General features: G+C 43.5%; 1 protein-coding gene across 2 annotated transcripts in view; it reads left to right on the top strand.

The window, feature by feature from the left end:
• Positions 1-13,320, top strand: part of EXOC6B (exocyst complex component 6B) — a 440,636-nt gene extending 427,316 nt beyond the window's left edge. For both annotated transcript variants that reach the window (XM_077478074.1, XM_077478073.1), the window contains one exon: positions 8,939-13,320. In XM_077478074.1, coding sequence (XP_077334200.1) covers positions 8,939-9,065 — 127 coding nt within the window. In that variant the 3' untranslated portion in view covers positions 9,066-13,320. The remainder of the gene's footprint in view (positions 1-8,938) is intronic.
• Positions 13,321-13,804: the final 484 nt, after the last annotated feature.

Genomic DNA, 13,804 nt, shown 5'->3' with positions numbered 1-13,804 from the left:
CCTTAGTCACTCCCACCTCATCATTAAAAAAAATAAAAAAGTAAATACCCCTTCTAGACCATTTTTTACATACCAGAGTTTATCTTGTGATGCCTCTCCTGGTAAGTGATCCGCTGCTGCTGTCCAGGCCCACTATACAGTCCTGTTGTAGCCCCTTGCATCATGGAGCTGCTCATAGTCTAAAGGCCCCTGTGAGGACCACACTGATGGACTTTTCTGAGCAGAATCCATGTCACCATTGAATGGTGAGGCCGCTGCAAGAGGGCCCCCCACCATAATACAGATCATAAGATGGAAGACCTTATAAACTTGCTGGGTATTCCCAAAATACATACTCTTTATAACTTTATCTAGTTGTTGCCCGTCCACCGTCAAATGGCGGTGCGGCTCTTGTTCTGGGACGCCGTCATATGACAGCGTCCCAAAACGGCCGCTCTCGCGTACCTGCGGGGGCACGCAGTGTGGCAGCCGCGCCATGTTGCAAGGAAACAGCGCGACCCCGATCTCTGTAAAGAGCCGTGCCCGCGGCTCTTTAGCCATGTGATCGACTGTGTTCAATCACAGCCGGTCACATAAAAACACGGAGATGTCGGTAATCGGCGCTCCTCGCCTCACACTGACGGAGCGTGTGGTGAGGAGATCCAATCAGTGCCATCTCCACGCAGGGGGACATCTACACATGTAATCGGAGCACTGATTGTCAGTGCCCTGATTACACTATAGCGCCACCAGTGGCAGCAATAAGTACCCACCGCTGCCCACAAGTGCCACCAATCGGAGCCCATTAGCAATGCCAGTCAGTGCTGGCTATCGGTGCTGCCCATCAATGCTGCCTATCCATGCTGCCTATCAGTGCCACCTAACAGTGCCCATAAGTGCGGCATATTAGTGCCGCCTTATCAGTGCCCATAAGTGCCACCTCATCCATGCCTACCAGTTCAGCCTATCGGTGCCCATCAGTGCTGCCTCATCAGCATACATCAGTAAAGGAGAGAAATTACTTAAAGCGGAAGTAAACCCATTGATTTAAAAGTTTACAAAAACAATTACATTCACGGCATGCCGGGAATGCTAACTCTCACATTGGTTGTGCTCTCAAGCAAACTGTCAAACCATCCAATGGCTGGTGTCATAACTGATCACATGTGCAGCATCATGACAGTTGAAGATTAAACTTGGGCCAAGATGGCAGCTTCCTTGGCTGAAAACGAGAGGAGGGTTTACTTCCACTTTAATTACAAAATTTACCGTCAGATACTAAGTATCAATTTTTTTTTTTACCAAAAAATAAAAAACCCAGTATTGATTAAATACCACCAAAAGAAATCTCTATTGAGTGAAGAAAATGATTAAAAATTTGTTTTGGTACAGTGTGGCACGACCGCGCAATTGTCATTTAAAGTGCAACAGCACTGAAAGCTGAAAAATGGCCTGGCAGGAAGGGGGTGTAAGTGCCCGGTAGGCAAGTGGCTACACTGCACTAAAAAAGATCTGGCACAACACTCCTCAGCACATCAGAAATTTGGAGTTTTCTTCTCCTCATAGCCCACCCATTTTGTCGAAAATGTCATATGCATGTCGGAGGTCAAGAAAGACGCATAGGTGAATAAGGAGTAAGTAAAGGGAACACTTTTAGCACCCACTGATGCCATGTACTTCTAAAAATACTAATAGTTGGTCATGCTGAATCGCAGCTTTATTACAATTCTGTAAACAAGCTCAGTCTGGCTTTCTTATGCACCTGCTTGTTCTGGGTTTGCATTTTCAGATCAAGATTGCCACCAGTGATAGCCCACGTATTTCTGTTACAGCTGATTTCCTTGAATGGCTACATACTTATATTTATTTAGACAGTTTGGTCTAGTGCAATTTAAGTTGTGTACAGGGAGTACATAAAAATGAGAACAAGAAGTTAAAAAAGAATTGTGTTCCAAACTGTAAACAACTTGCATACAAAAAGAAGCAGTTGCTCTATTAGGGCCACTACTGGGTTGGAGGCTGTTTATTAATAAACCTCTAAATGAATTACCCTATAAAGCTACAATTTGCAAGCTGTGCTATTGACTTTATATTTGCACTGTTTATCCCATCGCGTACTATCAAATGGCCATAAATCAGATTTGGCAGACTAAAGAGCAGGGTGGATCTCTGCCTTCAGAGATGTCACAGGGACACCTGTATTCATCGTGTCCTGATACTGACCCACACCAAGGAGGACAGGCGGTGTCTAGGGGAATGTCTGTAATTATTTTTTAGTGTCGCAGGTGCCACCTGTAAGACAGTCAGGAATGTCACTCTCATAATTCACTCCACTCTGACATTTTCACACCACATTTCATTTTTACGACTTATCCTGCAGGCAGTTTCTAAGATTGCACATTATATATTCAAGCAGGTTTATCCCCCTTTTCCCTCCATAACTTTATCCTTCATTCATCTCCCCTTCCATAACTTCATTCCTCTTTTGGGTCCTTTTCCTCCTGCATACTTATAACCCTCTTTCACTTCTCATTTCTCCTCCTTGACTTCATCCCAATGGCCAGTGTAAGAACTGATCACACGTGCAGCATCATGGCACTTAGATTAAACAGAGGCCAAGATGGCGGCAGCTTCCTTGGCTGAAAACGATAGGAGGGTTTACTTCCACTTTATCCTCTTCCCTCGTCCCTCCTGAGGAGGTGAGGGATGAGGTAAAGGAGGAGGAATGGGAGGTGAGTGAGGGATAAGGTTAGAGTGGAAGTATACCCTCCTATCGTTTTCAGCCAAGGAAGCTGCCGCCATCTTGGCCTCTGTTTAATCTACAACTGCCATGTTCTTTCTCCTGAATGTCATCCCTCTCTCACCTCCCATTCCTCCTCCGTAACCTCATCAACCTCTCATCTCCTGTTCCTCCTCCATAACTTCATCCCTCTCTCACCCTCCCATTCCTCCTACTTAACTTCATCCCTCTCTTTCTTCCCATTCCTCCTTAGTAACCTCATCCTCCTCTCGCCTCCTGTTCCTCTTCCATAACTTCATCGCTCTCTTACCTCCTGTTCCTCCTCCATAACTTCATCCCTCTCACGCCTCCTGTTTCTTCTCCTTAACTTCATCCCTCTTTCAACTCCCGTTCCTTCTCCTTAACTTCATCCCTCTCTTGCCTCTCGTTTCTTCTCCCCCTTGGCTTCATCTTTCTCTTGCCTCCCATTTCTCCTCCTTAACCCTGTGCCCCTATCACCTCCTTCATCCCTCACTCACCTCCCATTCCTCCTCCCATTCCTCCTCCTTCATCCCTTACCTCCTGTTCCTTCTCCTGAACGTCATCCCTCTCTCACCTCCCGTTTCCCCTCTTTAACCACATCTACCCCCCCCCCCCTCCGGTCTCCTGTTCCTCTTCCATAATCACATCCCCCTCTCGTCTCCTGAGCCTCCTCCATAACTTCATCCCTCTTTCACCTTCCGTTCCTCCTCCTTAACTTCAATCCTCTCTTGCCTCCAATTACTCCTCCTTAACCTTATGCTCCTCTCACCTCCTGTTCCCCCTCCTTAGCTTCATCCCCCTCTCACCTCCCATTCCTTCTCCTTAACCTCATCCTTTAATCACCTCTCATTCATCCTCCTTAACCTCCTTCCTCACTCACCTCCCATTCTTCTTCCTAACATCATCCCTCTCTCACCTCCTGTTCATTCATAATGTCATCCCTCTCTAGCCCTCCCGTTCCTCCTCCTTAACGTCATCTCTATCTTGCCTCCCATTCCCCCTCTGGCACCTTGTCGTTCTCTCGCCTCCGGTTCCTCCTCCTTAACTTCATCCCTCTCTCCCCTCCGGTTCCTCCTCTTTAACTTCATCCCTCTCTCATCTCCTGTTCCTCCTCCATAACTTCATCCCTCTCCCACCACCTGCTCCCCCTCTATAACTTCATCACTCTCCCACCTTCCATTCCTCCTTCTTAACCTCACCCCTCTAACCTCCCATTCCTCCTCCTTTATATCATCCCTCTCTCACCTCCCGTTCCTTCCCCTTAACCTCATCCCTCTCGCCTCCCGTTCCTTCCCCTTAACCTCATCCCTCTCGCCTCCCGTTCCTTCCCCTTAACCTCATCCCTCTATCACCTCCTATTCCTTTTCCTTAAAGTGGAAGTAAACCCATCGATTTAAACAGTTAAAAAAAAAAAAAAAAAGGCATGCCGGGAATGCTAACTCTGCTCTCAGCCAAACTATCAAACCATCCAATGGCTGGTGTCATAACGAATCACATGTGTAGCACCATAGCTGTGGAAGATTAAACAGAGGCAAAGATGGCAGCTGAAAACGATAGGGGAGTTTACTTCCACTTTAACCTCATTCCTCTCGCCTCCCGTTTCTCCTCCTTAACTTCGTCCCTCTCTCACCTCTCTCCCGTTCCTCCTCCTTAAACGTATCCATTTCTCACCTCCCATTCCTCAACACTCTCACCTCCTGTTCCTTCTCAAATTCATCTTGCTCACCTTCCTTTTCTCCACCTTAACTTCCCCTCTGTCACGTCAAGTTTCTCCTCTCTGACTTCATCTTTCTCTTATCTTCCTTCCCTCTTGCACAACTTCAAGCTCCTGCATAACTTTAGCCTTCTTTCAGCCCCCCCTTCTTCATCTTTATTTTTATTCCTCTTTCACCTCCTTTTCTTCTCCATAACGTAATTTCTCTTTCGCTTGCCTTCCTTTTCCAAAATTTCACCTTTCATAACTTCATTGCTTTCTCACGCCTCTTTTCTCTATAAAACTTCATTACTATCTTACCCACACTTCCATCTTTATAACTTTATCCACTTTTTCTTACACGTTCTCCATAACGTCAACCTGCTCCCACCTCCATAACCTCCCTATAATACCTCCACTTCCTCCTTCTCCTCCATCTCTAGTCCCACTAAAAGTGGAATAAAGTTTTTTTTTTTTAGAACTTTTAGAGCAATGCAGTAAAATAATGCAATATACACCATATAACCTTTCATAAGCCATCTCCTATAAGTTCATTTTTGGTAGTAGCAGTTTCCGGTTGCATTACATTTTATCTCTTTTGTTATTTCATCGCTTATGTTCTGTCTTGTCATTGACAGCGCCTGTTTATAATCTGTGGTCTGGTCAGACCTTGACCAACTTTTGTCCATTTCATTTTCTCCCATCTATTTTGCTTTTTATTTTTATTCCTTCCATTCTGTTCACCTGGTAAAGAATACATCGTGTGTAAGTATGGTTGCATTCTTGCTGTTACTTTTTGTAGTGAACAAAAGCTTTGAACAGATTGATTGTTTGTGCATGTCATCTGGATGTTGCTTTTTCTGCCTGGTTTTGAGCTATCCTGTAACTTTCTGTGTTGTGTTTACTAGTCCAGAGAGTGATTTTACTGCATATTAATATCATTTTTAAATGCCTGTCAGTGCAGTAATTTTGTTTTGCTTCCTTTATCTGTGAGTTTTCTTCTTGCCTGTTTTAGTCTTTCTTGTGTTTTTGAAGCTCATTCGAAAAATATAAGAAGAGCAGAGGAAAGTTAGATGGAAAAATGAAGCTAGGGAAAAGGAGCTAGGCCCACCTACCGAGTAAGGAGATAGAGAATGGGTACGGACATTTGGAGAAGAAAGGGAGGCCAGGAGATTAGAGGGTGAGAAGGTAAGGGCTCGGGAGCACCAGGACCCTGTCCGTCACAGGTGGCCAAAGCTGGCTGGGGGGGGAGGGTAGAAAAGGCATATGACAGCCATGGCTCACAAATTTGAAGGAACTTGGCATGAGAGTAGTTACGGATGCTCAACATTTGTTTGTTAAGCATCAACACAGTCATGCAATCTTTTACACCGTGGAAATGGGACAGATATTATTTTTCCAGGCTTGCCGTTCAGCCGTTCCTTTTAATCAGATGATTGCATTTGGCCGCTTTAGATATAGGCAGGTTGCCTTTTCCGATGGATTTTATTATGAAGCCAATAAAGCATTCACATTTTTGGATGGTACCAAGTAGGCAGCTTCTTGTTGGACAGCAACTTGTAAGGTGTGATGTTCCTCCAGTCTGCGTACCGGTCATTCAGTCCTGACATTGCAGATGGTCGAAAGTGTAAAGATACTGTACCTACAGGCGTTGGGTAGGAAGGCAGCCATGCACGTATGGTCCAGCAGTCCTAAACTTTTGTTAATAGAAAACATTGCATGCATTTGCACTTTCATTTTTCCCAGCTGGGCCAGGTCATACCTATGGAAGGAGAGGGAGATAGCACTCAATAGACATCCCAGCAGCAACCTTTTGTGGGTTACAGTAGCAATTCCCTCATAATCTAAATCCAAAAACTAAAATTGTCATTTACTGGAGCTTACCAGCACTTAGATGGTTGGAGTGAGCCATGGCTGCCACCCAAACTGGACATCAAACATGTCTGCCTTTGTTTCCCTCTATTATTTTGTTTACTTGCTCAATTTGTTCCTATCTTGAAAAAATTAAAACAAATACAGCTGCCACATCTAAGGACTGATAAGCCGCAATATATTACATTTTTGTTCTTGCGTTTAGTTATTCCTTGGTTTTAACAGTAGAAGGTTTTTACTTTAATGCATTCTCTACATTAAGGCAAAAATAAAAAATAACCACCTGTATGCAAGCAGCTTGCTATGGTGGCTCTGAGCAAGGGGGAGGAGCCCAGGAGTGACGGCAGGGGACCGTAGAAGAGGATCCGGGCTGCTCTGTGCAAAACCATTACACGGAGCAGGTAAGTATAACAGGTTTGTTATTAATAAAAAAAAAAAGAAACGTTTAGGTTTACATACGTTTTAAGAGCAGATGTTTGGGTGCAGTTTGAGCCCAATCAACCATATAGAGGATGGTCTTTTGCTAGTTGCTGCCATACAACCCCCAGCAACAAAAACAGAAACCATTTTGGATGAACTGGCTGTTTAAGGACCCTTGTATATTTTAGTCAAGACATAAAGCCCAATTTCAGCTTAAAAATTACCCCCCTGAAGCCCCTCCGGTGTGTTTTTCTATATACATACCTTATTTATTTAAAGTCTCCTATCCAGTCACGTGACACGTGGTCCTCTTCTTCCTCTTCTGTCCAAGCTCATAATATTTCCTTCCCCAGGTGCCTCTTCCCCCGACTTCCCTGTCAAGAGCAATGGCACAACCATCAATCCGTCCCCACATGCCAAGGTTCTAGGTGTTATCCTGGACTCTGGACTCTCTTTTCAGCCCCACATCCAATCACTTTCCAAGGCTTGCCGCCCCAACCTCCGCAACATCTCCAAAATAGATCCCTTCCTAACCAATGAAACCACAAAGTCCTGATTCACTCCCTGGTTATCTCTCGCCTCGACCCACTGCAACTCCCTCCTCATTGGCTTGCCTTTAACCACTTAAGAAACGGAAGGTTTTACACCCCCTTTTAATGACCAGGCCGTTTTTTCCGATACAGCACTGCGTTACTTTAACTGACAACTGTGCAATCGTGTGACGTTGTACCCAAATAAAATGATGTCGTCCCCCCCCCCCCCACAAATAGTGATTTCTTTTGGGGGTATTTGATCACCTCTGCAGTTTTTTTTTTGCACTATAAACAAAAACAGAGCAACAATTTTGCAAAAAAAAAAAAAAAATTATTTTTTACTTTCTCCTATAAAACATACCCAATTAAATTTTAAAAAAAAAATCTAATTTCTTTATCATTTTAGGCCAATATGTATTCTGCTACATGTTTTTGGTAAACAAAATCCAACTAAGTGTATATTGATTGGTTCGTGCAAAAGTTATAATGACTACCAACTATGGGATATTTTTATGGAATTTTGTATTTAGAAATTTTTTCTTTACTAGTAATGGTGGCAATCAGCGATTTTTAGTGGGATTATGACATTGCGGCGGACAAATCGGACACGGACAATTTTTTAGGAACCAGTGACATTATTAAAATGATCATTGCTAAAGATATGTCACTGTACTAATGACACTGGCAGGAAAGGGGTTTACACCAGGGGCGATCAAGGGGTTAAGCGTGTTCCCTGGGAGTGCTTGCTAACTGTGTGGGGGATGGACTGACTGTGAAAACAAAGAGATCCGTGTTCCTACTTAGCAGGAAGACAAGATCTCTGTGTCCTCCCCTGTCAGAACGGCATTCTTCCTTGTATACATAAGCAGATCCCCGTTGGGGAACAGTCGCTGATTTGCTCGCACACGGACTAATGCATGCAACGACATACAGGTACGTCGATTGACGCTGCCACGCCACCTTACCGCAGTACAACTGTGGCGGGCGGGCGGCGAGTAGCAAAATATCCCCCCCTTCAGTTCATCGTGAAAGCTGCTGCCATACTTATCCACCTTACAAACCTCTCAGTGTCTGCCACCCCTCTCTGACAATCCCTCCATTGGCTTCCACTCACCCAACAAATTAAATTCAAAACAACTTCCAAAGACATCCAAAACTCTGCCCCCAGCTACATCACTAACCTGATCTCAAAATACCAACCAAATCGTCCTCTTCGTTCCTCCCAAGACCTCCTGCTCTCTAGCACCCTCATTACATCCTCCCATGCTCGCCTCCAGGGCTTCTCCCATCCTTTTGAAATTCCCTTCCCCAATCTATCCAACTATCTCCTACTCTATCCACTTTTAGGCAATCCCTGAAAAGATTGTAAGCTCTAATTGGCAGGGCCCCATGATCCCTCTTGTATTGTATTGTATTGTATTATAACTGTACTGTCTGCCCTCATGTTGTAAAGTGTTGCACACATTGTCTTCTGCAGCATATCCCCAGCCAACAATGTATCCTGTCCTCACTCTCTGACCCTCATCTCCTCTATTAGGTCAGCAGTTCCTGACAGTCCCCTGAAGCGTTACATATATTGGCCATTATGTGCGGCCCTGATGTCATTAGCCTCATTTGAGGCCCCCCCCTGTATCTCATAAGTTAACACTGGTCTAACTCCTCCTGTTCCTGTTTTCTCAGGATGAAAGACCCCAGCAGGAAGAACAACGTCTTCGCTCAGTTCCGGAGAAATGAAAAAGACAAGCAGAAGCTCATTGAAACGGTGGCCAAGCAGCTCCGAGGGCTGATCAACAGCCACCATTCCTGAAGAGAGCAGACGGTGCCGAGCACTATACACTGAACAAAACCCGGGCGTGCCCCCAAACCCCCCCCCCCCCTAGACATCTCCTTTTAAAACATATCTCAGTCTAGGGGCAACATTTTCTATATTGCGCGCGGCACGTGACACCTCCTCCCGGGTTTTCCCATACCCAACGCTGTCTTATTTCTTCCAAGATTTGTACGCTGTGCCAAGATGAACAAGGGAATATAGGATTTTGGTAATGCTTCTGCCAGGTGCGGGTGGCGGTTTTCTTATTGCACTGATATAGTCGTGTTTTTTTTGTTTTTTTTTTGTTTGTTTTTTTTCTTTTTTGTTTCTTCTTTTCTTGACCTGTTTAACGTTAGGATTACAGTTTTACAAGTTTTTTAGAACACTCAGTTGACATGCTTAGAAACAGATGTATTCTTGTAAAGCAAATCCACTCCAGTCTGTACAGTGTTTTTTTTTTTCTTTTAAAATTGACGCGCTGACTCTACTGACCGATTTGGGAAGCGCTTTTTTTTTTCCGTTATTGTCCCCAAGTGACAGCGGGAAGGGTAGAAATCAGACTGAAGTGTTACACAGTTATGCATAGTATTGAATATGTTCTTTCTCAAAGAGGGGAAGGGTATTGTTTTCACAGAAGGTTGTAGGAAAATCGTTCCAATGCAACCTTTAGGGCTCATTTATATGTGCAGCTATTATTGCCCAGCCTTTAAAAAGGGATATGCAGTGAATCGCTTTTCATATTGCCTTTGACAGGCAGGGAAGGAGGCAATATGTTGCCTCCCCTTTATTACCTGTTTAAACCCTAAGAATTCTGGCCCACTTGCTCACGGTTGCAGAATGGGTCGTGTTTGGTGGCAGTACTGTCCACTGAAGGCCATTTCATTTTTGCCGTGGGCTGTGGCATATGTACAGCCCTGAGTGGCTGCATATCTGTGTTTAGGTAGGAAGTCGGGTAAACCCGCAGCTTAACCACCTGCTTTTTCTGACCCCTAGCCGCCTGTGTGAACAAGCCCTTAGGCTTGCCTTCAAAGCATCTCAACTATTGTAGGGACACTATTCTTTTGCTGAATTCTTAAGCTCCAAGGCCTGCCTTACTTGGTTTTACCATTTTTTTAATTTAAGCAGCCTGATTATATGTATCCAGGGGTACCTAAAGAAGAACTTCAGTCACTCCTCTGCTTACCTGTGATGCAGCATTGTCTTGGGTTCAGATACTCACTTGCCCAGCAGATCCAGAAGATTCAGGTGGTTTCAACCTTCATGGAGGCTCAGCTGCTACGTTCTGCAGTCCACATGAGCCACCATAATCCAACATCTAACCATCAGGCATTTTAATGACCTCCTTGCAGCACAACAATTTCTTCATTTAAGATTTTCTCAGCTTCTGTTTGCGTACATTGTTTTGGTTTCTGGATTTGGCATTAGACCTAAAGTTTTCTAAGCACACAAAACTGATCGTAATGGTGACAAAATACACAACCAGAGAGGTCACTGATTTTTGTCCTAGTTCCTGTCTGTTCTTTAATACTGTCACCTAGCTTCCCATGTGACAGGTTCTCTGTGACACAACGTGCCATAATCCTGCTGGAAGGTATGGATGAATGGCATAGATCTTATGCTGAGAATGGGACCCTAAATGTAACATTGGGAAGAGTTAATTTATAGCGGTTTGACTTGACATATAGAGACTTGATGGCAAGTGATCCCATGTGAGAGATCAGGTCTGAAACTCCAGATCAAATTCACAGATCTTCACAACACCTTTTCTGTTGAATGGGAAATCTATGGTTTACATGCTGAGAGTGTTTCGTTTTTCTGCATCAATGATTCACATTTGCCTTTTCTCACCTCTTTGATCGTTTTTGGAAGGTAACAGGTGGTTTAGTGATAGCTAGATCCATTTATCATTTTACAGTACATCCTACCAGGCCTGGCCTTTCACAGTCATCCAGTCTAAGTCATTAACACATTGCCTATCATACCTGGCCATTCAGTCATGCAGTCTAAGTCATTAGCACATTGCCTATCATCAAGGCAAGCAGTCACTTCCAGCGCGAAGAGATCTTCTGTGGTAAAAAAGCAGCAAGGACAACAGTATTTTGGAACTAGGCAGATAACCCGATTAATACTACAAAGATAAAACCTAATAGAAGGCGCACGCACCTAGTACAATACCAAAAAACAAGTATTCAGTCATAAAACCAATAAAAAGTGGGTACTCACAAAGTGACAACTATCAATGAGCCATAAAACCAAACAATGTTGAGCAGTGCGGACACATACCTACTAGCTTGGCTCTGAGGAAGGGGGTGTGCCCCCGAAATACGTCAGCTTTATACCCCATGATGTGGCACAGCATATGTGTGTCCACACTGCTCAACATTGTTTGGATTTATGGCTCATTGGTAGTTTCCATTTTGTGAGTACCCACTTTTTATGGATTTTATTATTGAATAAATGTTTTTTTGGTAATGCACTAGGTGCGTGAGCCTTCCATTTAGTTTCAACATTGCCTATTGGACCTGGCCATTCACAATCATCCAGTCTAAGTCATTAGCACATTACATATTGGGCCTGTCCTTTCAGTCATCCAGTCTAAATCATTAGCTCATTGCCTTTGGGCCTGGCCATTCACAGTCACCCAGTCTAAGTCATTGGCACATTACCTATATGCCCTGGCCTTTCAGCCAACCAGTCTAAGTCATTAGCACATTGTCTATTGGACCTGGCCATTCACAATCATCCAGTCTAAGTCATTAGTACATTACCTATCAGACTTGACCATTCATAGTCATCCAGTAAATTTGAAAAACAAAAAAAAGAGTGATTTCCAACCTGGGTGTAGAACTCGAAGGCTAAATTGTCCTTGAAGGTTCTTATTTCGTCAGGCCATGGTTAACCTAGTACTAGTTGGTCGCATTCAGCTGGACTTGTATAAGACGTTTGGTAGCTTATCTAAACCGCTTCTTCAGTTCTAATCAATGTCGGGAAGTTACCCCACGTGTAACACAGACACCTTAATCGGATGATCATGGAAAGGCAGATGGATTTACCCAAAAACAGGATGAGAGGTGTGAAAGTTGCAGAACCATTTTGTTCCAGTTGCATATTGTCGTCCTTGGTGTCTGCACAGGCTTTATTCCTTCAACTTACAGATGAAGGTGTGAATTGTCATCAAATTATGGGGGGTAGAGAATTTTTAAGGCTAATTCACCTTTGTGTAAAAAATAATAAATGCACGTTTTTGCAAGTAAAAAAATGTGCATTTGTTGTTTTTTTTTCAGTTTTTTTCCCACAGGAGCCTGCAGAGCATTGCACCCACAATCAGCTCTCTGCCCATGCAGAGGTACAGGCAGACAGTTATTGAGCTCCATGGAGTGTCAGTGGACTGTAGGGACACTGATCATTGCCCTCTGAGAACTACAAATCAGTCTGCCGCGGTGAAAGACGGGATCTGTCGTGTATTCGTTTACAGATCACTGTGAATTAATTATGCGGTTGTGCTAGTTGCACCCGTTTTAAATGGGAGAAGAACCCCCCTCACGCTGTCACAGTTGGGGGACTCGGGGTGAGAGGACGTGTTACTAAAGATGAACCTGTTCTTTAAAATGGTATCATGTACAGAAGACAGATGGTGTTGAAGGTCCCCCACCCCTGTTCGGGAATGGTTGTTCCAGTTTGGCCTCTTTCACGCCTCTTGTGAACCAGTTGTCCTCTCTGTCCAAGATGTGCACCTCAATTTCTTCAAAAGAATGTCTGTTTTTCCTTAAGGTGTAGAAAAACTCATGAGTCTTGCCCTCCTATGTTGGGGCATTCCTTTGTTGAGAGATTGCTTCCTCCCCAACCCCCCTTAATGTACAGGTCTTTGCATTCCTCGCTACGCTTTGCTACAGTTACCAGATTATTTCACTGGTGTTGGTCTTTTGGTTATACTGTATATGCTGGGGTATTTTCCTGACACGGATTAGAATTGAAGAAACTGCTTGGATGAGCTACGAAACTTCGTCAACAATACAGAACAAGTCCAGATGAAAGTGACCAACTACTACACAAAGGCTAAAACTTTGCAACTAACAAAATTCTTTTAGATACAAGTTATATCAGCAAGTAGGCTTGAATTTAAACTTTTTTTTATATTGCTATTTTGGTGAATTATTTTTTTGCAGAACTTTATAAACTGCAAATTGGGGATGGGGTTTGTATGGGATGTTAAAACAAAACAAAAAAAAAAGTAAAAAAAAAAAAAAGTAAATCGGATCTATAAACTACAGCCAGTGAAAGCAGCCATTTTGATATGCAGCCTATCAATTCACTAGAAACGAACACCGTCTGTGCCATTGGCTCCCGGGGTGGAAGAAGGCTTACTAAATGACCACCACCTTTGTATGGCTTAATAACAAAGGGATTCAGTACACAATTTACAAAGTTCTAAATTCAAGAATTCAACAGTAATTAATGATAATCCACCCAAGAAGACCCATGTGTTGCCAACATCCTAATTGGAACAATGTTAGAAAGGAAATACCCCCAAACAAGGAATACTAAGGACTTTTAAGGCAACTGGTCAAATATTGATACAAAAAATAGAAATGTATTATTATAAAAGAGTTTAGGTGCATACAACACCAAAAGAAATTTCACATATATAGCATATAACAAATACATATAGCAGGCATAAATCTAAAAAAGCAGATCCTTCAGTACTATTCCTAACATCTTTCTGGACCTCTCTAGCT

The sequence above is a fragment of the Lithobates pipiens genome, unplaced genomic scaffold (genome assembly GCF_037356315.1).
Source record: "Lithobates pipiens isolate NorthernLeopardFrog02 unplaced genomic scaffold, aLitPip1_a1.2 Scaffold_13, whole genome shotgun sequence".
Taxonomy (NCBI): domain Eukaryota; kingdom Metazoa; phylum Chordata; class Amphibia; order Anura; family Ranidae; genus Lithobates; species Lithobates pipiens.
Note: the sequence above shows the minus strand (reverse complement) of the source record. Positions and strands in the feature narration are given on the sequence as shown.